This window comes from Mus musculus, chromosome 14 (genome assembly GCF_000001635.26).
Source record: "Mus musculus strain C57BL/6J chromosome 14, GRCm38.p6 C57BL/6J".
In the NCBI taxonomy this organism is placed as follows: domain Eukaryota; kingdom Metazoa; phylum Chordata; class Mammalia; order Rodentia; family Muridae; genus Mus; species Mus musculus.
Genome location: NC_000080.6, coordinates 5,364,219 through 5,391,287, shown reverse-complemented (window position 1 = coordinate 5,391,287; position 27,069 = coordinate 5,364,219). Strand labels below are relative to the sequence as shown.

Sequence of the window (27,069 nt, the reverse complement as noted above, 5' to 3'; positions counted from 1 at the left end):
GTGACTTGGGTCATGGCAAGAGGGATGACATATAAGCAGCTTAGAGAGGACACAACCAATGAGGGGAGCCGGGGGTGGGGTGGGGCTTGGTTGGTCCGGCACCTGAGGCCAAGCCTGACCACCTGAGTTCAATACCCAGCTCTCTTATGGCAGAAGTTGGGAAACAATTCCTGCAAGCTGTCTTCTGACCTCTGCACACTTGCACATGGGGCCCACACACAAATAAGTAAAAATAGAGTAAAAACTTCAAAATTAGTAAGGAACATAATGCAGGCCAGAGAGGTGGGGGAGAGAAAGTGACAGGAAGGGGAAGCAAGGAGAGAAGGGGGTAACCCAGGCTTTTTTTTTTTTTTCTTTTCCTTTGCAGGACTAAGTGAATTGTGGTGACATTTACATAAGGCTAGAGAGAAAAGTCAGCTGTCAGGAAAGCACATCATTTTACACAGGCTGAAAATAAGGCCAGGGGATAAAGGCAGACATTCCTGGTTAGGAAGTTGGCAGGCTTCTGGGCTGGAGAGATGGCTCAGTGATTAAGAGCACACACTGTCCTCTCTGAGGCAGGGAGTTTGCTTTGGAGCACCCACACTGGGTGCCTCCTAACTCCAGCTCTAGGGGTACTGGATGCTTCTGGCCTCCATGAGAATTCACACTGCTGTGCACAAACCCACACACAGACACAGACACCCAAGTGAAAAAGAAAAGTCAAAAAGTGTAACAACATGCTTGAAAAACAGCAGTTCGCTTCTGGTCTGGGATAGCTCAGTTGGCCTAGAGGCATGAAGGGCTGGGTTTGAGTGAGCCCCAGTGTTCATCTGTGATCCCAGTGCTGAGGTAAAGGCAACATGGTCAGAATGATGGAGATCTGTGAGTTATCATCTGGCTGCTAACTAAAAGCAAGGGTGGAACTTGTAGACTGCTCACTCACCCCACTTAACCCTCATTCAAAGTAAATGAAGGACAGGCTACTTAGGCAGCAGGTAAGAGGCCACTGAACAAAGTATAGTCACAAACAAAGAGGACCCAACATTCCAAGGCCCCTTTAAAGGAGAGATTCAGGAATGCAAATCTAGTCAGTCAAGTCACAGAAAGTGAGGGTTGGAAACCATCCAGTGGCTTAGCTCTCTCCACAATCCTTAGTGACCTTTATAGGTGTAGCTCCAGTGGAATATTAGCCTTGGAAGTTAGTATGACGTGGGAGCATGCTGGATCAAGTACGTGTTTTGAATTTTCGGTTTCAAAACGTGTGAATGCATCTGTCTACCAGACTAAGAGCCAGGAGATGGTGCTGGCAGGAGTCTGAAGTCCATGCGAGAGGAAATGACCCATGCAAATGCAGTCACTCCTCTGTTTGCAACTAGATGGAAACTGTCTCCACTGCCAGTAAAGATGATTTCAGGAAAGATGATTGAAAAACTTGCTAGTTGCAATTATATTTTCTTTTTCCCAGAGAGCAGCAGGAGAGACAGTTGACATTTTTGCTGTCTCTGAACTGCCCCTGTCCCTAATTTGAGTTGAGAGCTCACAGGGAACCACAGACCTGCTCCTTAGCTGGTTTACTTTCCACAAAATCTTCAGCCATAGAAAATGAATAAAAGCAGGGCTCCCCAGACAGCCCAGACAGACATCCAAGCTGCCAGAATAGGTGCTTGGGAGGGGCTCAGGAGCGCAAAGCACAGCCTTGCTCTGTTGAGGCCAGGTACTGTCCTGGGCAATTGGCTCCAGGCTCAGCTCAGGAGGCGACCACCTGGAGCTACAGGCACCCGAGGCAAGGAATGCCTGAAGGAAAGGGGCCAGGTCCTGCTCACCCCTCGTGAGCTACTTGCCCCTGACATCCCAGATGCTCCTGTTGAGCCTGGGTCCTTGGTGAAGCTTCCTCTTTTAGCTGCACCACCGCCAGGTGCCTGTGACCGCCGGGTGGCTGCTTTCCTTTCGGCGCCATATATGGCCTGGCAGGGGGGGTCACATGCATCCCGGGCCGCCGGCCTGGAGGGGTCGCTGGGGAAGGGGCGGACGGCGGGAAAAAAGGGGAGGGGGTCGAAGGCAGAGACAGGAGACAGGTGTGGTGGCGGATTCTGGGGCCATGGGAGGCGGCAAAGGCTTGAGGAGCCCAGCGCTCGCCACCGCGCCCTGGAGCTGCACTCATGCGCTTCAGAGCGGGTGGCGGAGGAAGGGACCGGCGCGAGGGGGCGGGGGGCGAGCACGTCGGAAGCCAGAGAACTCCGTGTCCCTGCGCTCCATCGGTCACCAGGCGCGGGCCGGCACGATGGAGCCGCAGCATGTGCACCGTGTGCTTGGAGCCCAGAGCCCAGCCTGGGAGGAACCGGTGGGTACCGCGCCCGCGCCCACCCCTTCCGCTTGTCCTTGCTCCCCGCCTCCCCGTCCCGGCCAGGTTCCGTGCAGGAAGCGGTCCAGGATGAGGTCCCCAGCTGCTTCCCAGCTGGGACAGCACTTCCTCCCACGCCCTGGCTCCTCCTTGCTCTCCGCCTGAAGCGCCTTTGTCCGGGCGGCCTCTGGGTCCTGAGAGGACCATTTCCGTGCTTCATCCTTTTCTCAGCTTTGCACTTTATTCCCTAGAGTGGCATGGAGGCCAGGGAAGTGGAGGGGGCTGGGTTGCGCGGTCAGCAGATGGCATGGGGAGGGGACGGGGCTCACCTCTTGACCGCGCGCTGGCAGTCACCTGGACACCTGGACACGCAGGTTCCCGAGGACCGCCGCCTGGGAAGGCCCGCGGCTGCCAGAAGCCCAGAGCCACTCCTCTGACTCCGGTGGCCTTGGCTGCCCTGAACTGTTCCGAGGGTCAAGGACCTGGCCAGGGATCCAGCCCCAGATAACTTCGCTTTCGCCTGGATCTCACAGCACACGCCACGCACAGATTGAGTCACTTTAGGGGCTCAGAGTGTTGCGTGTGAGAAGATGAGAGTCGGGGTCTTTGGATTTATTCCTTAAAATCCATTAACTTATTTCTTGCACCTCAAACTGAACCTTCTGTTATCCATCCATCCCTTCAGGGATTCCTCGCAGGAATCCCCGCCCTGCGTAGACCCTTGTAATCTTGAGTGGGCAATGAATTTTGGCTCTGCATACCCTATCTATGTATTTCTTACTCATTTTTGATTGACGTTGTGAACTGTCTCAAAAGCCTGGTCCAAAATTTCTGGCTTCATCCATGCTGAGGTGATGTTCTGATGACGTTTTCCCAGGGACTTCCTGAGTCTGCTCAGGTGCGCCCTCTGCCTGTTGAGAGCTTGTAGGTCAGGGGCCAGGCTTGCTTCTCCTTTTCCTACCCTTAGACTTCCAGCCATTTTGCCAGGGTACAATTCACTGCCTCCTGCTTCCTGACCTTTCACGAGTGTCCTTCGACTTTGATCCATCTGCCACTGCGTTTGCTTTTGTGAGTTTGCACGTTAGGTAGCCCATCTGCTCGTGTTCTATTGCGATCATTATTAGGAAGTAAGGTGTTCTTGGTTAAACATACAATTCAGTCTTGACATTTTAGATCATTAGGAATGAAATCCAGCGACCTGTTTTGAACTTTACTATATAAAATCTTATCAGCTTCCACCACGTACAGCGGGAAGCTCCAAGTTATGTGTAGTGCTTTTTGGGTGCTGAATGCTAGGACTTCACCGCAGTTAGAAAATTAGAGAACCTCAGGCTTTCTTCTCCAAAGTGCTAAGAAACAGAGTGCTTTCTTATTCTCCTAGAAAATCTTCAGTACTCGTCTTGCCTCATGAACGTTTAAAGCTAAAACCTTCACAGAGATGTGAGATGGAGCAGGAGCAGTGGCTAATTGCTGAACTCTTCAAAACTTGGCATATGTAAGTGGCTAAGGCATTTTATTAGTTCAGCACATATTCTTATCCAACACCTGTCGTGTTCTGAGATTGTTGGGCAAGCTGTTAACTCTCAGACAAGCGTTGTCCCCAAGAACCTTACTTTATAGCTGAAGGTTGACATCTATCCAAGTATGTGTCATAAAAAGTTCTCACGAGGGATTTTATTCAGAACTTTGTGTAATGACTACAATATTTAAGGATTTTTCAAATGCTTTATATAACTACATAAGAAAGTTGTATTACCTGAACGACTAAAAGAGGAGTGTATTCAAGAGAAAGCAAGAATGTAGTAGAGGAAACAGCTTTAAATGTTAAATTTTCTGGCATGGGGTGCAATGGGGTTGACGATTTAATCTAAATATGTTTTGAAGGAACACTGGGTCCATCCGAATCTGTGTTGTTTATGTTTGGGACAGAGCATCACTTGTAGGACAGGCTGCTGTGGGATTTACTCGGTAGGCCAGGCAGGCCTGAAACTGCATGTCCTGCTCTTGCTTCAGCAGAGTACAAGGCATCATCAAATTCCCCAAAATCAGAGTCTCTAACTTTGATTCAGGGATCTCAAGAATCTGAATGAAGTGAGTTCTGGTTTCCTTCAGAATGAATCGATATGACCGCCATGCGGTAAGCTATACTTCGAACATTAATTGCTAGTCTATATATAATTTTTTTGAAAGTTTGATATATTTATTCACAAAAGCGATTCAGCTGCAGGGGCATGATCTTCTGTGAGGAAGTCAGCACTCCTGTTGATTCCCTTCCAGCCTCCTGATGAGATTCTCTTGGCTGAGGGTTCTCATGCATTCAGGTACTTAGCATGGTGTCTGATGTGGTCAGCGATGAAGGTTGCGATGAAGCAGTAGCTATGATCATAACCCTCTTGTAGCCTAAAAACAACAGGGATTTTCTTCTCTGTGCAGGCAGCTATGAAGTTATCAGGGAGTAACTGCCCATTTGAAAGAATCTCGTCATCTTTTCCTTGATCAATTAGGATGTCAATCTGGGAACCCGAATATGACTTCACGAGACAGGTCGCATCGTATGCCTTCCATTTGCTTTCATCTGGTCCCAAATATCCACGAAAAGTTTTTTTGCCCCAAGGACACAGCACAGGGTTGCAAATTGGAGCAAATGCTGACACAGATCTGTATTTTCCAAGATTTTTCAAAGCACAAATCAGAGCTCGGTGGCCTCCCATGGAGTGACCAAAAATAGACCATCCTCTGTGGGTCCACTGGGAAATTGGCATTTATGAGTTGTGGAAGCTCCTCTGTGACGTAAGAGTACATTCTGTAGTTAGCTTTCCAAGGATCTTCTGTGGCATTCACATAAAACCCACCACCAGTGCCAAAGTCCCAGCTGTCATCTTCTCCTTTAATATTGCAGCCACGAGGGCTGGTATCAGGGGCAATGACCACAAGGCCGGGCTCTGAGGCAGCTTGCTGATAGCCAGACTTTGATATGTAATTTTGTTCTGTGTAAGTTAAACCAGACAGCCAGTAAAGCGCTGGACACTTTCCACTCTCTGCCTGGGGTGGTAGGTAGACAGCAAATTTCATTTTACATTTCAGCTCAACACTGCTATGTTCGAAAAATTTCTGGAGCCCGCCAAAGCACCTGTTCCTGGAAATCTCTTTGAGTGCCATTCTCCTCCTCGGTGAGGGGCCTATATATAATTTTAAGAAGCCAGACTGTCTGTTTGTCTAACACACACACACACAGACACACACACACACACACACACACACACACACACACACAGATAGAGAGAGAGAGACAGAGAGACAGAGAGAGAGAGAGAGAGAGAGAGAGAGAGAGAGAGAGAGAGAGAGAGAGAGAGAGAGGTAGAGTGGGGAAAGAGAGAGAGAGATCAGATTTAAACAGTAGAATCACAGCTTTCTTGAGCCCCGACTGTGTGTGCTCAGAGACTCTCATTTTCAAGACCTGTGTGTGTCCCCTCCCCCTATTGCTTCCTAGTAGGTGGCACAGAACAAGCAGCTGGTACATGCTCTGGCAACCACAGCTAGAGCCCCAGCTCCATGCCTTTCCCATCAAGATACATTTATCCTCTGAGACAAAATAAATCCTTCTTCTCTTAAAACAAAATAAACAACAGAAAAGAAAGCAAACCTGTTTTAACTGGGATTCCAGTTCTGAGGTGTTTTTTTTTTTTTTAAACTTTCTTAAAATTTAAATATAGACAATTTAATATTTTACCATACAAACTTGACTAAATGGGATTACTGTGCTATTATGGCATGTGGTTACATGCATGCAAGAATTTGGTCTCTCTCTCTCCCTCTCCCTCTCTCTCTCTCTCTCTCTCCCATTTATGATCTATTTTTCAGTGAACACGTTTTAAGTTTCAAAAAGATTGGATCTTGTAACAAAGGGTATATTTTAATGTTTGAAGCTATATGTGACCACATTGACTAACAGCACACATGTGGTCCAGGCTTCACAAGAGAATGACAGTAAAAGAGCCACTAGCTAGAATCCAAGTACCTTCTGCCCTGCTTTCTATTGGAGGTAGGGACCAAAGAAAATGTTGGGACACAAGTTGAAGTAGGAGAGAGAAAGGAGGTGAGGGGGATGCCTGCCTGGTTCTGCCTGCCTTTAATTTCAGCACTTGGGAGTACTCAGAGACAAGTAGATATCTGTGAGTTTAAGGCCCTGCAGGCTCTTCCTGGGTGTGCTTCCAAGCATCAGTACTTGAGGCAGGTGTTCCTTCTGCATCCATATTCATCCTAATCTGAATTTTCAGGAGTATTTTATTTCACATTTAGATGAATAGGGGAATTTTGAGAAAGAAATGAAACATTCCTGGGTAAAATTTTGAAAATAAACAATCAGTTCCCCATGGGGGAATTAGTAATGAGTTTCCAACCAATCTAATGGAGGTCTTTGGAAGGAGGAGGTACTGAAAGGATTCCCTTCAGTGTTAGGAGTGGCTCCTGGAAAGTGCAGCATGAATTGTGAGGAGAGCTAGTTAGCATGGCTGCAGTGTCAGCTCCCCATGACATCAGCAGTTCTTTCCCTAGACATTCTTTTGTATCCTGGAGAGGCCTGGTATGGTTTGAGATGTCACCTGTGTTGTGGCAACACCAACTGCTCTTGGACCACTTCATGCACTGCCTTTCCTAATCACCCATAGATATGTTGGCCAGAGGAAGGATGCTACTTAGGAGAAAGAATGGACACAAGTGAGAGGAAGAAAGATGACACTTGAACCTCAGACCAAAGCATCAAGAAATAAATGGTCCTTGAAAATGCGCCACCATAAGCATTGGTTAGAAGATGGGGAATTTGCCAATGATTGCAGGACATTAGTTTGTCCCAGATCAATGAAGTTTTAAGGCCAAAGCTGTTGTCCTGGGAGTTTCAGGCTTCTGCTCTTACAGAGGAAATGGGTTTGAATGGGACAAAAGTGAAAGCAGCAGCAGGCAGAGGACTGTGAGTGAGATGTCAGCACCTCAGGGCTGGGCATCACTGTCCTTTACCCCAGGGACTCCATTAGGTGAACTGTCTGTCCAGTTCTCCTAAGAAGGAAAGAAATTGGCTTCCCAGGGAAGACCTTTCATTTCTCAGATGTCATAGAAGAACTTCTCTGAACAGTGTTCCCTGAAAGTTGCCCATATAGGTAGCAGGTATGGGTACCAGTTTGTTCTCTAGTCTACTCACTGGACTGTCAAAATAGTGAGCCAGAGTAGAGACTGGTGCTTTCTTGCCAACTCTGGGCACACTGGGCTCTCACGCAACTGACTTGGTGAGTCTGGGAACACGTTGTGCTCTTGCACTGTTTTTCCATCCATAGTCTTGTTTCTAGAGTGACCTGACAGGAGATATGGGCATCTCCACACCATCGTGATGCTTGTGGGGTATGATAATTTTCTGATGGTTTCTATACCACAGGCTTATGGACAGTACTGCCTAATTAAATCATACGCAGCTATGAATAAGCCTGAGGATCCTGTCCTTGGTCACATGATGCATGTGCTAAGTGAATCGAAAGAGGTCTGACTGGGTCACATGCATTCCTGTTTTGTCAGATGTCTGTATAGGACTCTTTGTTCTGTCAATGCTCTGTTCCTTGACAGTATGCATATTCACTTGTGTTCATCTACCCATAGGGGCTGCTGGTGTACCACCATCATCCCCAACACTCCTGTTCAGAAGATGGGTGAGGAAAGTGGAAAGTCTAATCAGTCAGCCGATGACCAGTGGGAAAAATGAGCTACAAGATCACCTGATCTTCATCAGTGAGAAAGCTTTGCACAAGAGGTATTTTTCATTCTGTCAAACATCATGGTCAATTTCTTGGGTCTATGGTATAGCCTACAATTTATTCTTATTAAATTTTATGGTACTTGGAGACTGTAACTCCAGGGTGTCACTGTGCCCAACCTTTTCTCCCTAAACATTCTCACAGGCTGAACTTGAAGTCAGAGCAGGAGTGAGCTGAGGACATAGGGTATTCTATTTTTTTTATATGAAAATGAAAGCCTACAACTGAGGGATTGAAGAGGATGTGATGTCTCAGCATGTATTGATAGAGGCACTGACATGTGACCGTTTGAGTGAGATATTAGTTGCTGTGAGGTTTTGATTGATTGTTTGCTTGCTTGAGTTCGTTGTTTGTTTGTTTGCAAAGCTTTGTAATTGTCTGGCAGGTGTTGCTTGCTGAAGCTTGCTATATCACCAGGAAAGCTTGGTCCCATTTGGTCCATCCTGATACATGATGGAAGGTCTTGGGCTCATTAATACTCTTCTCAGATTTTGGGTCTTATAAACAGAATGTCCTCTGCATTTCCTCTGGATTCTATTTCAATTGTACTTTCTCATTCTCCCTGCAAACACACCCTGATTCTGTGTGCATGCATGTGTGTGTGTGTGTGTGACTCTCTCTATATTCTGGTCATAAGGGTATGTGGTAGGACCTGAGGAATTGCCTGCCTTACAGTCTGCTGACAATGCCAATGCTTAGGACTGGAAACCATACTTCAAGCAACAATGCACTTGCATTATGTGTTCAACTTGATGAAATATTTGAGTTCTGTGGTGAATTCACCATGACCTCCTCATTCTGGGTAATTCTCCCTGAAATGTGGATTATATAGTTTGGCCAAATTCATAGGACTAGGCCAAAGATCAAGAGTCCTTGTTCTGAAAGAAAAAAAAAAGGAGAAATGTCCTCATAGTTTCTGTATACCCACACCTGTGCCATAAACTACTGAGAGTTTAGAGACCTCGTCTGTCCCTCCAGGCCTATGCGGGAGCTCAAACAACCAGAACTCTAACCACCTGGACACCCAGCCTCTGGAGACCTTTGGACAAGATAGCAAGATTAATAAGCTTAGATGATCCTAGTACATAGGAGGTAGAAGGTAACATACTGTGAGCTTGGATAGTTCAGAATCCATCCTGGATTCAGGTGACCCTTGAAGCCTGTGTTCTTGGGACTCTTTGCTCTTGGGGCCAGGCCCAACCACAGATCAAATCCTTACTATGAAAAATTGAAAGTGGAGACTAAGCAGGTAATGTTGGACCTGCAGAGCTTACAGAATGTGTACACTGAGGCCTCAGAGACATTTGAATTCCTGGCAAAGAGAAAGGCTGCTATAGGTAACTGTCTGTCTTGCTTGGGAGCACATGAGCTGTAAAATTGCCATCTCTGCTTTTGATCCTGCACAGGAGACTCTCGAGTTCTGGTTCTTGCTTTCTGCCACTTCACACAGGAGCCTTTAGATTTTTCTGTTGTAAACCTGTGGGTTGAAACACTTTTTGGGGTAAAAAAAAAAGGTCAAAGGACCCTTTCACAGAGGTTGTGTATCAGACAATCCTTTATCTCAGACACTTCTATTATGGCTTATAACAGTACAAAAATTATAGTACCCAAGTAGCAATGAAAATAATCTTAAGTTTGGGAGGTCACTGCATTAAAGCATCCACAGCATTTGGTAAATTGAGAAACCCTGGTCTTGACAGAAGAACTATTTGTATCATGTGAGGTCTTCTTGACCCCTGGGGCTGAGTCAGGATCTGTAGAGAGCTGGTTACCAGCAGACCCATGTATAGCAAGTATTCCCCTTGTTTCTCCTTTCCAATTCATAGTGCCTTTGCCCATTCCTTCGTGATGTTTCTCCATTAGGATGGACAGGTAGGGACAACTGTAGTCCACTTCTTCTTTTTAGGAAACATGGATCCCTCTTAGTGTTGGGACTTTTGGAAGTAGCATGAGTGTTTCTGGAATTTGCTGTTCTCTAATTTTTGCTTTCTGAGTGCAGCTCACCTAGATGTCCTGAGTTCTTATCTAGGTCTTCCTGAGAACCAGGGTCTGGTGGGGTTGATGGTATTTCTTATAAGTTAATAGGAAAAGGATAGCAGGGGCTTTGTATGCATTGGGTGTTTGCAGAAACCTGCAGAGCCACCTTCTGATGGAACTGAATCAGCTGAAGAAGAAGGTAGACATGCTGAGGAGGCACAGGAATAAGAAAGTGCTGGAAGATGAGGCACTGGTGCTGCAGTACTTGTGGGACTTAAAGGGGCTCCATAAGGACCAATAGGAAGAGGCCAGTGACTTCCAGAGTCAGGAACAACAGGTAGAGACAGGAAGCTTTGTCAGGCTAATGGTTAGCTCCATCTGCCCTTGTAACTTCTAGACGAGCTCATCCACCTACCTGTGCTTTCATCCATCATCTTACTCATCCACACAGCAATCTAAGTACATACCTCATGACAGCCAATTGTTCAGGCCTATGTCCAAGCACAAATATTTCTGGGGAATGAGCTTCTTGTGAGAAAGTGGATTATCAGCAAGCAAATCCACCTCTGCTTAATACTTCAGCCCAAAGATGAGTACAGTTCAATAATACACCACACACCTACAGGGTTCAGTGCACAGAGCTTTAAGTGAGTGAAGTCAGGGCTTGTGGCTTATTTGCTTGGCATCAGTCATATAATTCACATGTGAGAAGCAGCTTGCAAGGGTGGGGGGAATCCCTTTGCAAATGCCAAATGAGCAGTTCTTGATGTCATCTTTTTTGGGGTGACATGTGGCATTTCTCATCTTTGCTGTCTACATTTCAAGACAATCTTTTTAATCTGCCCAGGATAGACTCAAACTGACTGAACTCTGACTAGCAGAGTGTTAGCCATGTTTTTTGTCAATGAGGCTGGAGTATTCTCCTTTTCTGTAGATTGCATTCTTCTGTTGACTGGATGACTATGGATGTGGGTAGGGATTCTGACAAGCTAGGGACATGGTGTCAGAGATTTAAGATTGCAAGAGGAAATTTTATGCAACCACTTCAGCATAGTCTGGCCAAGCAAAGCATGCTCACCATAGCAATTGTATCTTCCACCTTTTGTTTAGCATAGTGTAAGATACCGCTCAAATTGCTGGTATGCTATAACTAAACGAATGTGTTCTTGCAGCACGAGGTGCTTTTTTTTGGTATTTTGCTCTCCATTACATACTCTGTGTGTGGTGGATAGGCTGCGGATATGTGTGTTTTTGTGTGTGTGTATATTTTCTTTTTTGTATAGTATAGGCATGTGGTATTTTTTTTTTCATGCACTTTTTCATGCATTTTCTTCATTTTCTAGAAGATCTCATTGGGTTTCATTTTCAGCCTCTGTCTTGAAATACTGTTTGCTCTTTCCCCCAGAAGCTGGCTGCTTTGCTTGCCTGGCTGATCATCAACCACTGGTATCCTTTGTAAACACTTGCATTTTTATTCCAGTGTGTGCATGCTTTTTGATACCCCTCCACTAAGAACACATACTCTAATTATCAGGAACAGGATAGTCTGGAGCAAAGGCTATAGTACTGCTGAGCAGAAGGACCTGGTCATGCAGAAGAAGAACAAGCAATAAAAAAAAATCTGGTCTTGCTTGGTTGTCTCTCAGATGAAGTAGGAACAAAGCCTGGGAGGATCCTGTGGAGTGACTTTTGTGGGCTTCTTTCTGCTCATGGACAACCTGATGGTCACAGCCAGAAAGAGAACACATCAGAGTTTACATGGATCTAGTCTTCAGGACCTTCTGTCCAGGAAACAATATGTTTGGTACTCAGTGAGTGTCTTCCTCCATTCCAAACTCTCTGATATGTTATGAGCTTGCTGTTTTTGAACACACAGAGATCCTCCTGTTTATAACTTTTAAGTGATGGGATTTAAAGGAGTGCATAACCATGGTTGGAAGAAACTACACTTTTATTGAGAAATACTGCCTGTAGACCTGAGATTGCCACCCTTGAACCCGGCTCTCTGCAGTTTCTGCCTATTTCTAGTGAATAGTGTTCTCTGGATAGAGAAGATTTAGGAGGTAGCTGGATGAACCCAGGCAGAGCCTCTGCTGCAGGGATGCCTAGAGCACTTCAGAGGAGTGTTCTGTAACAGAGTCCCATAAGAGCCAGCATACAGCATCCAGAGCTAGTCCTAAGTCTAACACATCATAATGAAAGTCATTTTTAAACAAACAGGATCACTTTCCCTCCCAGGTCCTTCCCTCCCTCCCTAACATGGTAGGGGGCAGTTGGGGTGGGGAGAGGGAAACCAGAACTGGTATTGGTAGAGGGAAAATGACTGAAGTCCTGATGTCTGGCAGAAAGAATGTAAACAGGCAACCTCAGGAAACTGGACCCCCAGAATGCACCAGAGGCAGTGTCTTTTGCTTTGCAATTTTGTGAGGTCCCATTTGTCGATTCTCGATCTTATAGCACAAGCCATTGCTGTTCTATTCAGGAACTTTTTCCTTGTGCCCATATCTTTGAGGCTTTTCCCCACTTTCTCCTCTATAAGTTTCAGTGTCTCTGGTTTTATGTGGAGTACTTTGATCCACTTAGACTTGAGTCTTGTTTAAGGAGATAAGAATGGATCAATTTGCATTCTTCTACATAACTGCCAGTTGTGGCAGCACCATTTGGTGAAAATGCTGTCTTTTTCCCACTGGATGGTTTTAGCTCCCTTGTCAAAGATCAAGTGACCATAGGTGTATGGATTCATTTCTGGGTCTTCAATTCTTTTCCATTGATCTACCTGTCTGTCGCTGTACTAGTACCATGCAGTTTTTAGCACAAGTGCTCTGTACTACAGCTTGAGTTCAGGCATGGTGATTCCCCCAGAGGTTCTTTTATTGTTGGGAATAGTTTTTGCTATCTTAGGTTTTTTTTATTATTCCAGATGAATTTGCAAATTGCATTTTCTAACTCAGTGAAGAATTGAGTTGGAAGTTTAAATCTGTAGATTGCTTTCATCAGGATAGCCATTTTGACTATATTAATCCTGCCAACCCATGAGCATGGGGGATCTTTCCATCTTCTGTGTTCTTCTTCAATTTCTTTCTTCACAGACTTGAAGTTCTTATCATACAGATCTTTCACTTCCTTAGTTAGAGTCACGCCAAGGTATTTTATATTGCTTGTGACTCTTGTGAATGGTGTTGTTTCCCTAATTTCTTTCTTAGCCCGTTTATCCTGTGTGTAGAGAAAGGGCATTCATTTGTTTGAGTTAATTTTATATCCAGCTACTGCACTGAAGCTGTTTATCAGGATTAGGAGTTCTCTGGTGGAATTATTAGGGTCACTTATACATACTATCATATCATCTGCAAATAGTGATAGTTTGACTTCTTCCTTTCCAATTTGTATCCCCTCGATCTTCCTTTGTTGTCGAATTGCTCTCGCTAGGACTTCAAGTACTATATTGAATAGGTAGGGAGAAAGTGGGCATCCTTGTCTAGTTCCTGATTTTAGTGAGATTGCTTCCAGCTTCTCTCCATTTAGTTTGATGGTGGTTTTCTGTAGATTGCTTTTGTCATGTTTAGGTATGGGCCTTGAATTCCTGATCTTTCCAAGACTTTTATCATGAATGGGTATTGGATTTTGGCAAATGCTTTCTCAGCATCTAATGAGATAATCATGTGTTTTTTTCTTTGATTTGGTTTATATTGTGAATTACGCTGATGGATTTGCGTATATTAAACCATCCCTGCATTCCTGGGATCCAGCCTACTTGGTCATGATGGATGATTGTCTTGATGTGTTCTTGGATTCAGTTTGTGAGGATTTTATTAAGTATTTTTGCATCCATGGTCATAAGAGAAATTGGTCTGAAGTTCTCTTTCTTTCTTGGATCTTTGTGTGGTTTAGGTATCAGAGTAATTGTGGCTTCATAGAAAGAATTGGGTAGAGTGCCTTCTTTTTCTATTTTGTGGAATAGTTTGAGGAGAGTTGGAATCAGGTCTTCTTCGAAGGTCTGCTAGAACTTTGCACTAAACCCGTCAGGTCCTGGACTTTTTGGGGCTGGGAGACTATTGATGACTGCTTCTATTTCTTTAGGGAAATGAGAGTGTTTACATCGTTAATCTGATTCTGATTTAACTTTGGTATCTGGTATCTGTCTAGGAAGTTGTTTATTTCATACAGGTTTTCAGTTTTCCTGAGTATAGCCTTTTGTAGTAGGATCTGATGATGTTTTGGATTTCCTCAGGTTCTGTTGTTATGTTATAAAGAACTCAAGTAGATAACCTTCATAAGAGCTAAGAACACAATCTAAAAATGAGGTAGAGAACTAAACACAACATTCACAACAACGCATCTTGAATGGCTGAGAAGCACTGAAGAAGTGTGCAAAGTCCTTTTTTTTTCAGGTAAATGAATATCAAAATGACCCTGAGGTGGTGTCCAGCGTTATACTTTCCAGTGAAGAATGCTAAGATCAAAAAAACTCATGTGAAAGCATATGTTGGTGAGAATTTGAAGAAAGAGGAACATTCTTCCATTTCTGGTGGGACTGCAAAGTGCTATGGTAACTCTGGAAATCAAAATGGAGTTCCTCAGAAATTTTCAGATAGATCTACCTGAGAGACAAGGACCAACCTTACTGGTGCATGGCCTGCTACTTTCAGTTTTCACTTGATGGCTTGTTACTCAGATTTTCTTATTGGGCTATGACTTTGCTCTTGTCTTTCTGATTCTCAAGCAGTTCTCTGTTCTTACACATTGTTTTGAGGTACCTCTAGCCACTGGGACTTATTTATACCTTCAAATCCCTCTAAATTGGGGGACTTCTAATACTTGGAGAAGCTGAGTGACAAAAGCAAAGTATGTTGAGCCCTTTGGTGTCCAGTGCACACGAATCTATGGGAGTTTAGATATAATAATCCTCTAGAACATTCTTTAGGAAAGCAGCAGTATGCTCTCAGGTCCCTGTGTGACCTCAGTTACCTTTGCCAGCTTTGTGGGCTTCTCTACTGCTGGTCTGAGAACAATTGGAAACTCCTGGAATAGATGTCTCATATCTCATTTCCTTTGTCCTTGTTAGTATACTGATGGGATTCAGTTTGATGGAAATATACTCTCAAGAATAATTAATAAAACCAGTGCTTCTTACGGACCATCAGGATGAAGTACCAAGTTCAAGGACAGTTCTGCAAGAACTGCTCAAAGACAGCCAAGTGGAACAACAAGAAAGCCAAGCAGAAGTCATTCATTCCCAGCACCCTCAGCACCTTTCTCCAGGACAGGGTCACTCAGCTTTGGTAGAAGAAGGGATGACCTGAGATAGCTGCCACATATTCCCTCAGAAAAGAAGCAGCCAGCAATATTGGGGAAAGAATATAGGTGTCAGGGGGCAGAAAGCAGAGTGTAAAGTGAATAAATAAAAAGATATCAATAAAAAATATTTAATTATTTAAAAAAATTGGACAGAATGTATTGTTCTAGTAACTCTAGTGTGTATACACAGGCAATAACTTTAACACCCAGAGAGAATAGATGTTGTAAAGTAGGGTGCCTTTGGTATTGACATAAACTAGGAACATAGCAAAGATAAATAAAAATGAAAGATGTTTGTCCCAAAGATCCATTATTCTCCTCAAGTCTAAGTGTTTGTGCTCACTTTTACCAGAACTCTGGAAACCTCTGTTAATCCAGGTCTCAGGGCTCATCCAAAGTACAGTCCTGAACTGGCTGTGGCCAAGTGTTCCTGTGTTGTTGGCTGACCTCTGCCTCAGGCTTCAGAGGCACTGGAGGGGCAGTGTTGGCCTTCAGGTGGCAGCCATTCCAGGTCCCCTACCATACCAGATAGCGAGTCTTCCACAGATGCCTGGCATCTCAAAAATAGAAGCTTGGGTATTTCAAAGATTGGGATGCCACTCTACAGTCATGATGAGTTGATTACGTGAGACCATACAAGTTAACTAATGTCTGTATGACTGTTTTCTTTATTTGAAAGTGAGTAATGAGATCATCTGAGGAGTGGTTGCTAAGAATAAAATCACTGATTAACATAAATGATAGGACTGTACAGAGCATGGGCTTAATTTTCTGGGTCCAGTGCAAATAGCTGGGAGAGTTCAAAACAAAACCAATAAAAGCAACAGGAATACAAACAACAACAATTGTTTAAAACCCTTTTGAGTGCTGAGATTACTGGCATGTACCAACTGTGGCTAACTTTTTTTTGTTTTTATAATTAACAACCAAACATACAAACAAACAAACATCCCTATTCCAATTCCAGCAGTTTGCATCAGAGAGAGCTGTGTGACACTGCATGCTGCTTCCTTTCCTCAGATAGCTCAGGTCGTCAGTCCTATACCAGGTCAGCTGGACCTAAGACAGTGTAGTTGAACTACTTGCTGTCACGACATGATTCTACAACAATCCATTTCTTGATAAAATTGAGCCTCTATAGAGTAAGCCCCATGTTGTTGGAACCAGGACCCTTTAGGCCAGCAAACACACAAGCCACCCTTAGTGAAAGAGAAAAGGAAAAATCACATTGGAAAAAAATATGCGCCCTAATTGTAAGAAAAAGCACTCATCTTTGAAGCCATCACCTATCTCCCCCTGATTTTTGAGCTCTGCATATTGATATTGTGTGGCTCAAGAAGGTAGTGAAATTCAGATGTTTTCTGAAAGAAGATATACATGATTTTTTACTCTTAAATCTGTGAGGTTAGGGGGCACAGGTTCAGCAAAGCCAGCATAAGAACACAAAAGCCAGAGATGATAATGCCAAAGGGACAGCATCCTGACCTTATAGACACATTAAAATTGAGGTTTCATCTCAATTCAGGTCATTGCACTCCCAGCCCTACCTTCTGAGTATTATATTTGCTGTGAGTACAGTATGACGTTACAACCTGCAACACCCTCATTTCTCAACTTAGCAATTCTGGAAGACAGATATTGGAGAAGTAATTGCTATGAGACTACAATGCAGTAATGTACAGTCCAGGATGACCACTACTCTCTGTTGCCCACTTAAATTGTCTGGTTGTATTTGAGAATGGGAGCATGTGCAGGATAATGTTTTGAAGAAGGGACAGCAAGTTAACCATTTATATTTGCCCTGTAGATGATTCCATATGTTCAAAAGAGTAGGGAGCTTTCTTTGTAAAAGACAGGGTTGTAAACCAGAGATTTTGTGAAACTCATGTATATATACATATATATATATATATATATATATATATATATATGTATATATGAAAAAATGCCCTCTGTCAAGGAATACACCGTTAGAAAATATTGTCCATGTTTTGTACAATTAAACCTATAGGAGAAAGATATTTGCCTCTGTGAGACAGGAAAACCCTGGGAAATTGGAGTGTATGTCACATGAATTGACACAGCTGGTATATTTACTGTTGTGAAACATCTACTACATCCACAGTCCCTAGAGATTTGGGTGCTAACAAAATCTCTTAAGCATGTCAGAGTCCTTCAACGTTCCCCCTCAAAAGCACATGACATCTAATGAAGCAGTAGAATTCTCCAGCTTTGGAAGGAGAGGTTGCCAAAGGGGATCCCACGGGTCCATGAGAGGCTCCAGGAGAGGCACCCCAGAAAAGGACCAAGCTGGGCAGAACTAGTTAACAGGTAGGTCATGGCAGTTGCTAGTGACATCATCAGTAATGCCTTCCTTGGAGAATCTCTTGTATCTAGGATAGAACTAGAATCCTCTGTGTTGTCACCTGTGTTGTGGTGACAGCAACTGCCTGTGGTTCATCCCTTCTGTTTGCTCTGGGTTCACCAGCAGGAATGTTTTCCTGGCTGCTCAGGCTATTTCAGAAAGAGAATGGCGATGAAGGAGAGACCAGACCAACAGAGAAGGAAGAGGGAATCCTTTCTCATGAAAAAGGAAGAAGGAAATCATTCTGGAGAAGGCACAGTGAGTCCTGGGCAGAGTTGGGGAACTTCCTGGTAGAGGTAGGCTTGAGCTGGGCCTTCCAGGAGTAGGTCTTACAAGCTGAAGCCTTGGACTTTGTCAATGTCAGAAAAAGAGTCAAGAATTTCTGATGATTAGTTTGACAGAGCCAGGAATTGACAAACCTGCAGCTACTTTTCTGGGAGCTATTTAATTTCATTTTGAGTGGCAAAAAATGGCAGGAGTGGGCACTATGAGAATAACAATGTGTCCTTTCATGGAAGGGAGTTGAAGCACTTCATCTTCCAGATTACTGTAGGTAACTTGAGTCTCTGATGAAAAGAACAAAGAAGGATGCTCCCCTGGTCATGTCATGTGGTGAGGACTCAGACACTTTGGATTTGAAGACACACGATTAATTAGTGCTTGATAGTGCTAAGCACTATGAACTTCAGGATTTCCCTGCGTCCCATCTGATATGACCTGACAATGTTCCCCATATCTTTATGTCTGAGGCAGCTTATACATTTCAAGGCAACCGGGCCTGTAACAGGGAGTGTGGCATATGTCTGACAATGGTGGTTAGGAAGAGGAACATAGCTTAGCAAACCAGCTGGAAGATAGCTTTTCTGCTCTTTTAGGAATTCACTGTCTTTATCTTTTTTCTCCCTCCATCTTCTTCTTGGGACTCAGAATGGTCTCCCCTGCCCCTCGTCCATCAAGTATGCAAATTCTTTTGTGTTTACCTATCTGCAGGGTCTGCTAGAAATACTTCAACCCAAAATTCCAAAATGACTAAGAAGAGATCAAAAATAAATGAACTAGAAGAACTGAAATTGGATATGAGGAAGATCAGCAATGACATGGAGGAAATGTGTGGAATCCTGAACCTTTACATGTATGAGGATTTGAACTACAGGTAGGAATTATGCCCAGTACCCTGTTGACTGTATTGTGCCATCTGTTAACCCAATTTCCTTCCATGAATGGAGTGCGTCATCTCCCATCATTCAATTAAGTAGCCCTGACAGGTGTTTAATTGTTGGATAAACAAGGTGCTGTGTGTTTATTATCATCTTCTTTTGTACTTGACCTTGGGGTTTTTGCATTCTGATTGTTGCTGTGAACAGCTAGAATGTCCTGCTCACACTTACTGTCTCTCAGTGTGTGAATGCAATGCCTGCAGGCTTCAAGGCTTTACTCTGATATTGTTCATTATATTCTGAGAGATGGCACCTGTCTGGATTTATTTGGCATTCTAATTGGGTCTGTGTGTGTGAACATAGTTGCGTGTGTTTTGTTCAGGACTGGGGCTCTGGGACCTTTGATGGGGTCTGAGGATTTGTGTGATGCACAGTTTGCAGGTCCTGTTAGTGTTGAGTCCATAGAGGTCCAAAGTGATCACCAGGGAAGTTTGCTCCTGGTGTTTCCTTGTTGTCACACAGGAATCTCCTGGAGGAGATGTGATAAAGCCTTTCTCCTGTAAATACTAGTTGTGTCCTCTGGGAATTCACATAACAACAGAAACCAAGGAATGAGAATCCCTGCCTTAAAAATAAGAGGAAAGTCATTACAGATATCTACTGGACCCTTGCCTGTGGCACAGTGTAGTGTAAAATTGTCATAGAAGTACTCTATTCCTACATGCTTGCCCGGGAAGCCCTTGAAGGTCAGCTAGCTCCATTTGGTCTCCTGGCTCTGCTGTCCTCTGCCCAGGATAGTAAGTTTAATTAGCACCTAGGGGACCCAGTTTGAATGAGCCAGGATGTGGCATGCACTTGGCTTGGGTAGTACATGATATAGCCTGTTTGCACATGATTATTGATTCCTTAATTCAGCATATTATTTGCTTCTTGGGCCATGCCACAGGATGAACACTGAATTCAACATCATTAAATCACAACATGAGAAGACAATGTTGGATATGAATAAAATGATCCAGTCCATAATTGGTTCCATGCAGTATTCCAAGGAACTGATAGAAGATAACTATTCCTACAGGTGAGTTAGTGACACAAATGAGACCCCCAGAACTAGGCAGGGAATGCTTCTGTCATTTTAGGACTTTGAACAAAAGCAAGGGTTCTGGTTTTATGCTATCTGTTTTTATCCAGGAACCCTGCCCTGAGGCAAGGGTCTTGGATTTGTACCTCTTGGACACAGGTGTCCTAAGTGTGAAGAGTGTCCAAGACCCTCCAATCTTTATTCTTCCAAATTCAAGATCCTCTACATAGAAAACTTTTCCACCACGCTGGGAATATCCAGGAACCCTGAACCTCTGGGTTTCTGACCACAGATTAAAAGATCTAGGATTCCCAACAAAAATGTAAAGATTGCACACCTGTTTGGTCGTCTCACCTCTCTCAGAGGGGCTAAGCCCTCTCCCTGCTGAAGGTTTTATGGTACCACAGACCTATAATCAACCATGAGGAACATTTCCTCTTCTGTGATGTATATGGTGTACTCTTGGTGTCAGGGTTTTTAGAAGTTTGTTGAGTCCTGTGGAATATGGCTGGTATCTTGATATGACCTGCCTCTGTTTGGTGCTGCTATGTAACTGTGGACTCTTCTGGGGGCTGTCTGGGAATCAGGGCCCTTGCAGGGATCATAGGACTTGTACGAGTGGCAAGCCAATGGAATCTGGCTGGGAATCACCAATTTTTCTTTGTGGATCAGCATTAAGGAGGACCACCTCCTCCGTGAGTGCACTCAACTCAACGAAAACGTAAGGATATTACTGAATGAGAACAGAAGGCTGCTGGTGGAGCAGGCTGGCCATAAGTGTCCTGTGGGGAAGAAAAGAGGTTCTCTGAGGAGGCCAGGAAGTACATCTGTGTCCCAAGTGCCAAGGAACAGCAGGTAGGATGATGTGTATCAGAGGCAGATTGCCCTCATGTCTAAACATAAACATAGACAATCAAATGTAATAGTCCACCAACTTCTCCAGGCACTCACCTATGTTTCCTCCAAGTGTTTGTTTATGTGATCATCTACAGGGCTCTCTGTGGAGGTAGCCTGGTTCAAGAAACTGCATATTTGGCATGCAAATGTTCCTGCTCTGCTATAATCACTAAGGGAGATAGGTTGATTAGACATCACAACACTATATGCCTTAAGTTTGAAGGGTGCTGTGTTGGAGCCCTTCTTGAGAATAGCAAGAGCTTTGAGGGAAGAAGTAAAGGCCTGTAGCTCATTTGCTTTACAGGGAACTTGTGAGATTCTAGGTAGGAAATAGTTTGCAGGGATGACAGCCTAGTTTAATTGACAAATAAGTGGATTTCATTACTGTCTTTTGGCGGCTTTTCTATTCCCCCCTTTTCTGCTCTATCTCAAAATGGTCTCTTCGGGCTTCATATATCTTGGTTCACACTGAGAGAGCCTGAGTAGCAGCTTGTCAGTTCAATTTTCTTTGAGTGCTGTTGGAGTGGTCATTCCTGGGCCTTAGAGTCTGGAGTTGGCTGGATGACCAGAGATGATAGAAAGGCTTCACACAGGCTCAGGTTTGGTGTGTGATTTCTGAGGCTTCATGAAATAATTTCTTAATATATGCCCCCAAATTGCACCATTGTTAGATGTTTCCCTCCCCCCCTCTCCCCAGACAGGGTTTCTCTGTTCACACTGGCTCTCCTGGAACTCACTCTGTATATCCTGCTGGCCTCAAACTCAGAAATCTGCCTGCCTCTGCCTCCCAAGTGCTGGGATTAAAGGAGTGTGCCACTATGACCCCACTTCTCTCGTGCTTTTTATTCCTCTAAAATTATCGCAGAGTCCTTGGGTCTCCCTTGAAATATTACCTCTGCAAAGTCTGAATTATCTTGGTCCTGAACCATAACAGATACCTCATTGTTTTCTGCTCAGTTATGATTTTATGTGAATAAGTCTGTGTGTGCTTGTGTGTGTGTGTCTGTGACTGTGTGTCTGTGTGTTTCTTTTTGTGTATGCATGGTTTTTCCGACCTGTGTCTCTATCAGCCTCGGTGGGGGCTGAGAGAAATGAGGACCTTCAGACAGTTCTGGTAGTATAAAACTGGTTATGTCTGTTAGAAGCCATGTTCAGAAAGTGGAAAAGAAGTCCACTTTGACCCAGTGCTTCCAGAACAAGGAGGAGTTATCCACAGAGTCTAGGGTGCTCAGGGTTGTAGTGGTCCTCAGAGCATCCCTGAAGGAGAAGCTATCCTGATGTCCATCTGCTTAAGGATGAAAAGGCCCTGTGTGGTACAGCCCTTCCATGAACTCAGTGTGAGATAATCCATGCAAGCTTTTGTCCTTCAACTAGTCAGCCTTATCCTACTCAAAATAGCCCTGACACAGTCACATTCTGGGGAGAAAACGTTTCTTTTGGATCCTGGTTGTAGACAGTTCCTATTACTTTGGGCTCATGCCTTTGGACACCAAGTCAGTTAGGTGATGGAAAAGGGAGATCCTATTGGAAGAAATTGTTTACTTTAGGACAAGCCTGAAACAGGGAACAAGAACAAGAGCCTGGTCCACCACCAACATGTGAGCCTAGGCTGGGAAACAAACCTATTCTACACAGCCTTGGGAACTTGTTGAGCCAGATTGGATAATAGGACAAGAACCCTGATTCCCAGACCGGTTTATGAGTGGAAAGCATATCACTGACTGCGCTGCCTATATGCTATGCCCACTAAGTACCTTTCCCATTCAAGATTTGTTTTTTTATTCCTGCAAAGTATCCTGGGAGATTTTTATATTTGTATTAACCACGAAACTAAAAAGGTCACTGCAAAACAATATGCTTGTATTGCATAAACACAAATATTATGTGTGTTTGAGAGTGTGCCCTGCAATAGTCATAGATGTACAGGGGTGTTGTTCTGTTTCTTCATGACCATCACTTTTAAGGTTCATTGCCCAGCCTTGGGAATATTTTTATTTAGCACACTCTTGCAGATTCTAGGAACCATGAATTACCCATGGGTATTGTGTGGTATGGTGTCTCTGGTTATTTGCAGATAGAAGATTGACAAGAGGAACCCTGTGAGGTTCCTGACTGGAGAAATAATCATAGCCTTCACTTCAGTTCAGGGCATGCTCCCACCCCATAAGGAATCCACATGGTTTCTAGGTAGCACACATCTCTCTTGAACTCACATTCAAACATTGCTACAATGTTATTACTCAATATAATGTACCCGCACAACTGGGGAAATGTGGTGTTTTTTAGAACTCCAGTATAATGTGTAGTTGACAGTTCAGTTTCTAGCAGTTTTTTTTTCCATTTTTTATTAGGTATTTAGCTCATTTACATTTCCAATGCTATACCAAAAGTCCCCCATATCCACCCACCTCCACTCCCCTGCCCACCCACTCCCCCTTTTTGGCCCTGGTGTTCCCCTCTACTGGGGCATATAAAGTTTGCAAGTCCAGTGGGCCTCTCTTTCCAGTGATGGCCAACTAGGCCATCTTTTGATATATATGCAGCTAGAGTCAAGAGCTCCGGGGTACTGGTTAGTTCATAATGTTGTTCCACCTATAGGGTTGCAGATCCCTTTAGCTCCTTGGCTACTTTCTCTAGCTCCTCCATTGGGAGCCCTATGATCCATCCATTAGCTGACTGTGAACATCCACTTCTGTGTTTGCTAGGCCCCGGCATAGTCTCACAAGAGACAGCTACATCTGGGTCCTTTCAATAAAATCTTGCTAGTGTATGCAATGGTGTCAGCGTTTGGATGCTGATTATAGGGTGGATCCCTGGATATGGCAGTCTCTACATGGTCCATCCTTTCATCTCAGCTCCAAACTTTGTCTCTGTAATTCCTTCCATGGGTGTTTTGTTCCCAAATCTAAGGAGGGGCATAGTGTTCACACTTCAGTCTTCATTCTTCTTGAGTTTCATGTGTTTAGGACACATGCTACACTATGTTCATAGCAGCCTTATTTATAATAGCCAGAAGCTGGAAAGAACCTAGATGCCCCTCAACAGAGGAATGGATACAGAAAATGTGGTACATCTACACAATGGAGTACTACTCAGCTATTAAAAAGAATAAATTTATGAAATTCCTAACCAAATGGATGGACCTGGAGGGCATCATCCTGAGTGAGGTAACACATTCACAAAGAAACTCACACAATATGTACTCACTGATAAGTGGATATTAGCCCCAAACCTAGGATACCCAAGATATAAAATATAATTTGCTAAACACATGAAATTCTAGCAGTTTTTAATAGGTGAGAAACAATTCCAAGCTCAGGTGCTCTATGGCACTTGGGATGCACGTTATGATCTTAGCTGATAGGACATGTTGGTTTGTCCAGCTGAATAGAGCTGTTCTGGGAGAGACAGCTCAATTTACAAATGCTTAACCGGCCTTTGTTTCTTTCTTCCCTAAGTGTGATATAGTCCAGCAGAAAGCAGAACATGGCACAGACCACGGCATGATCTCCCTCAAAGAGAAGTGCTGGAGGAAGAGCACTGAGTGTGCACAGGAAATACACCACTGTTGCCTCTCATCCCTAATAACCATGGCTGTAATGGGCTGTATGCTCCTCCTTTATTTTGTTTCTTTGGTATGAACAGGCCTTAATTTCATCTAGCCTCTGGCCCAGGAAGAGTGCACATTTAAAGGGACTCAGAGAAACGCTGAGACACATCAAGATCTGCTGGGCATCCAGGAAGAATCTGAGTGCAAATTTATCTTTTCCTGATGGGTCATCATCAATAATTACATGGAGATCAGTCAACAAAATTGTAAAACCTTGGATCCAAGTCTACAACATGTGTTCTGCTTTGACTTGGGAGGCCATATCCTTCAGACCCACACTCCAAAAGGAGAGTGTTGCTTAAATTTCTCCTGCAAAGTTTGTTACCTCCAGGAACTACTTTTCTACTAAGTTGCCAAGGACAGCCACAGGCTGTAAGTCTGTGCTACAAAATGAGCAGACTAAGAATTTTGCTTTGCACAATTTTTGTGGTTTGATTTTGGTTTGAGTTTTGATTAGTTTAGTTATTTGTTTTTTCTTGTTTTCATTCAAAGTTTTGTTATTTATTGGTTATTTATTGTTCTTTTAATTAATTTGATATTTTGATAAGGTTATACACAGTACATATTGACTGTCAGCTTTCAGTTACAATTGAGTACATTGCATTTTTTCTTATGACTAACACAGTGATCTCCAACTCTTCACTCTAAGAGCCTTGTTATTTCAGGTGTGATCATGAAATCCCACAGATATCAGACCCAGATGGATCTCTCCACTCTTCATGGGACTTGGGCTCCATAGTTTCTTCTGAGCCGGACTTAACTACAAAGTCCTTCATACATTCAGTATGGAGAGTTTGTCCAACTGTCTGGATAGGAACTTAATGATGGAAAACTTACCCATGCTGCATCGTTGCTGTCAAATATTTAGCTACTGTGAAAATCCTGTGGATGATGGTGTTGAACGCATTAATGGCAAATACATCAGTATTTCTGTAATAGCTCTCATTAAATCAAAGCATAGTCTAAGGGAATAAAAAGCTGTCAGAAAACACAGCAGTGTATGCTTCTGCGTTCCTTCAAATATACAATCACTGGTAATTGCAAGTGGTTTCTGTGGGGGTCCTTCAATGTTCATTTTATTACTTTATGATTCACCTGTGTCTGCCAAAAAACATCATTCAAAAACAATGAAGATTGTAATTAGGTATCATCCTATAAAATCCTAACAAATGCCTTTTTTATTTGATATTTTCTTTACTTACATTTCAAATGCTAAACCCTTTCCTAGTTTCCCCTCTGAAGATCCCCTGTTTACTACACCAACCCCTGCTCCCCAACCCACCCACTCCCTTCATCCTGGCCTTGGCATGCTCCTCTACTGGGGCATAGAACATTCATAGGACCAAGGACTCTCCTCGCAGTGATGACCAACCAGGCCATCCTCCTCTACACATTTACCTAGAGCAATGAGTTCCATCATGTGTTTTCTTTGTTTGGTGGTTTAGTCCAAGTGATCTCTGGAGGTACTGGTTAGTTCATATTGTTGTTCCTCTTATGGGGCTCTAAACCCTTCAGCTCCATAGGTCCTCTCTCTAGCTCCTTCACTGGGGACCCTGTGCTCTGACCATTTGATGGCTGTGAGCATGTACTTCTGTATTTGTCAGGCACTGGCAGAACCTCTCAGTTGGCAGCTATATCAGGCTCTTGTCAGCAATCTCTTGTTGGCATCCGTAGTAGTGTCTGGTTTTTCTGGTTGTTTATGAGATGGATCCCCAGGTGAAGCAGTCTCTGGATGGTCATTCCTTCAGTCTCTGCTTCACATTATGTTGCTGTCACTCCTTTCATGGGTATTTTGTTCCTCATTCTAATAAGGATCAAAGTATCCTCACTTTGGTCTTCCTTTTTCTTGAGTTATGTATGCTTTGCTATTTGTATCTTGGTTATTCCAAGGTTCTGGGCTAATATCCCCTTATCAGCAAGTACATGTCATATGTGTTCTTTTGTGATTGGATTACCTTACTCAGGATGATATCCTCCAGATCCATCCATTTGTCTAAAAATATCATGAATTCATTCTTTTTAATAGCTGACTAGTTCTTCATTGTACAAATGTACCGTATTTTATGTATCCATTCCTCTGTTGATGGACATCTTGGTTCTTTCCAGCTACTGGCTATCATAATTAAGGCTGCTATGAACATAATGGAGCTAGTGCAGATTCAAGGCAATTTATATACTACATAGCCTATAAATCATCATTGTTACCTGACTTGAAAGGGACACAGCAAGTCAGACTCATCTGTCATTTGGGGACAATAAGTCTTGAGAGTAACTTTTAGGATTTTTCAAGTTTAAGACAAGCTTAAGTAGAGGACCAAAAGAGGAACGTGGCTGTTATCAGTCTGCAATCAGTTGACCCCTAGAAAGGTTGTTATTAGTTAAGTGCTATATGCCTCTACAAATCCTAGTGTAAGTGGTCAGATTAACCCTGCAATTTAAAACATTACCAAACCAGGAATGTGCTATGCTGAGCACTCACAGAGAGTTATGAGGAGCTGCCCTAGGCTCCTTTTACAGCAAGTAAAAATAGACAAAGAGATCAAATATCCTAATACCACAAAATGAT

General features: G+C 43.6%; 1 protein-coding gene, 1 long non-coding RNA gene and 1 pseudogene across 4 annotated transcripts in view; 1 reads left to right on the top strand and 2 right to left on the bottom strand.

Annotated features, from left to right (window-relative positions):
- Gm41087 overlaps positions 1-27,069 on the bottom strand; it is an 82,654-nt gene that overhangs the window by 35,571 nt on the left and 20,014 nt on the right. The window lies entirely within an intron of this gene.
- On the top strand, positions 1,570-25,496 carry Gm3500 (predicted gene 3500). Of its 3 annotated transcripts, none has more exons than XM_017315727.2 (7): positions 1,570-1,897; positions 7,967-8,117; positions 17,907-18,016; positions 18,749-18,911; positions 19,862-19,993; positions 20,669-20,851; positions 24,352-25,362. In XM_017315727.2, exons 1-7 carry the CDS (start codon positions 1,585-1,587, stop codon positions 24,359-24,361), a joined length of 1,062 nt encoding a protein of 353 aa, XP_017171216.1. In that variant the 5' UTR covers positions 1,570-1,584; the 3' UTR covers positions 24,362-25,362. The 3 variants fall into 3 exon arrangements, with proteins under 3 accessions (XP_017171216.1, XP_017171217.1, NP_001243815.1); NM_001256886.1 differs by lacking the exons at positions 1,570-1,897; positions 7,967-8,117 and adding exons at positions 2,214-2,323; positions 3,705-3,818 and having other exon boundaries at positions 17,882-18,016; positions 24,352-25,496; XM_017315728.2 differs by lacking the exons at positions 17,907-18,016; positions 18,749-18,911; positions 19,862-19,993; positions 20,669-20,851; positions 24,352-25,362 and adding an exon at positions 11,639-11,737.
- On the bottom strand, positions 4,509-5,502 carry Gm3348 (predicted gene 3348; annotated as a pseudogene).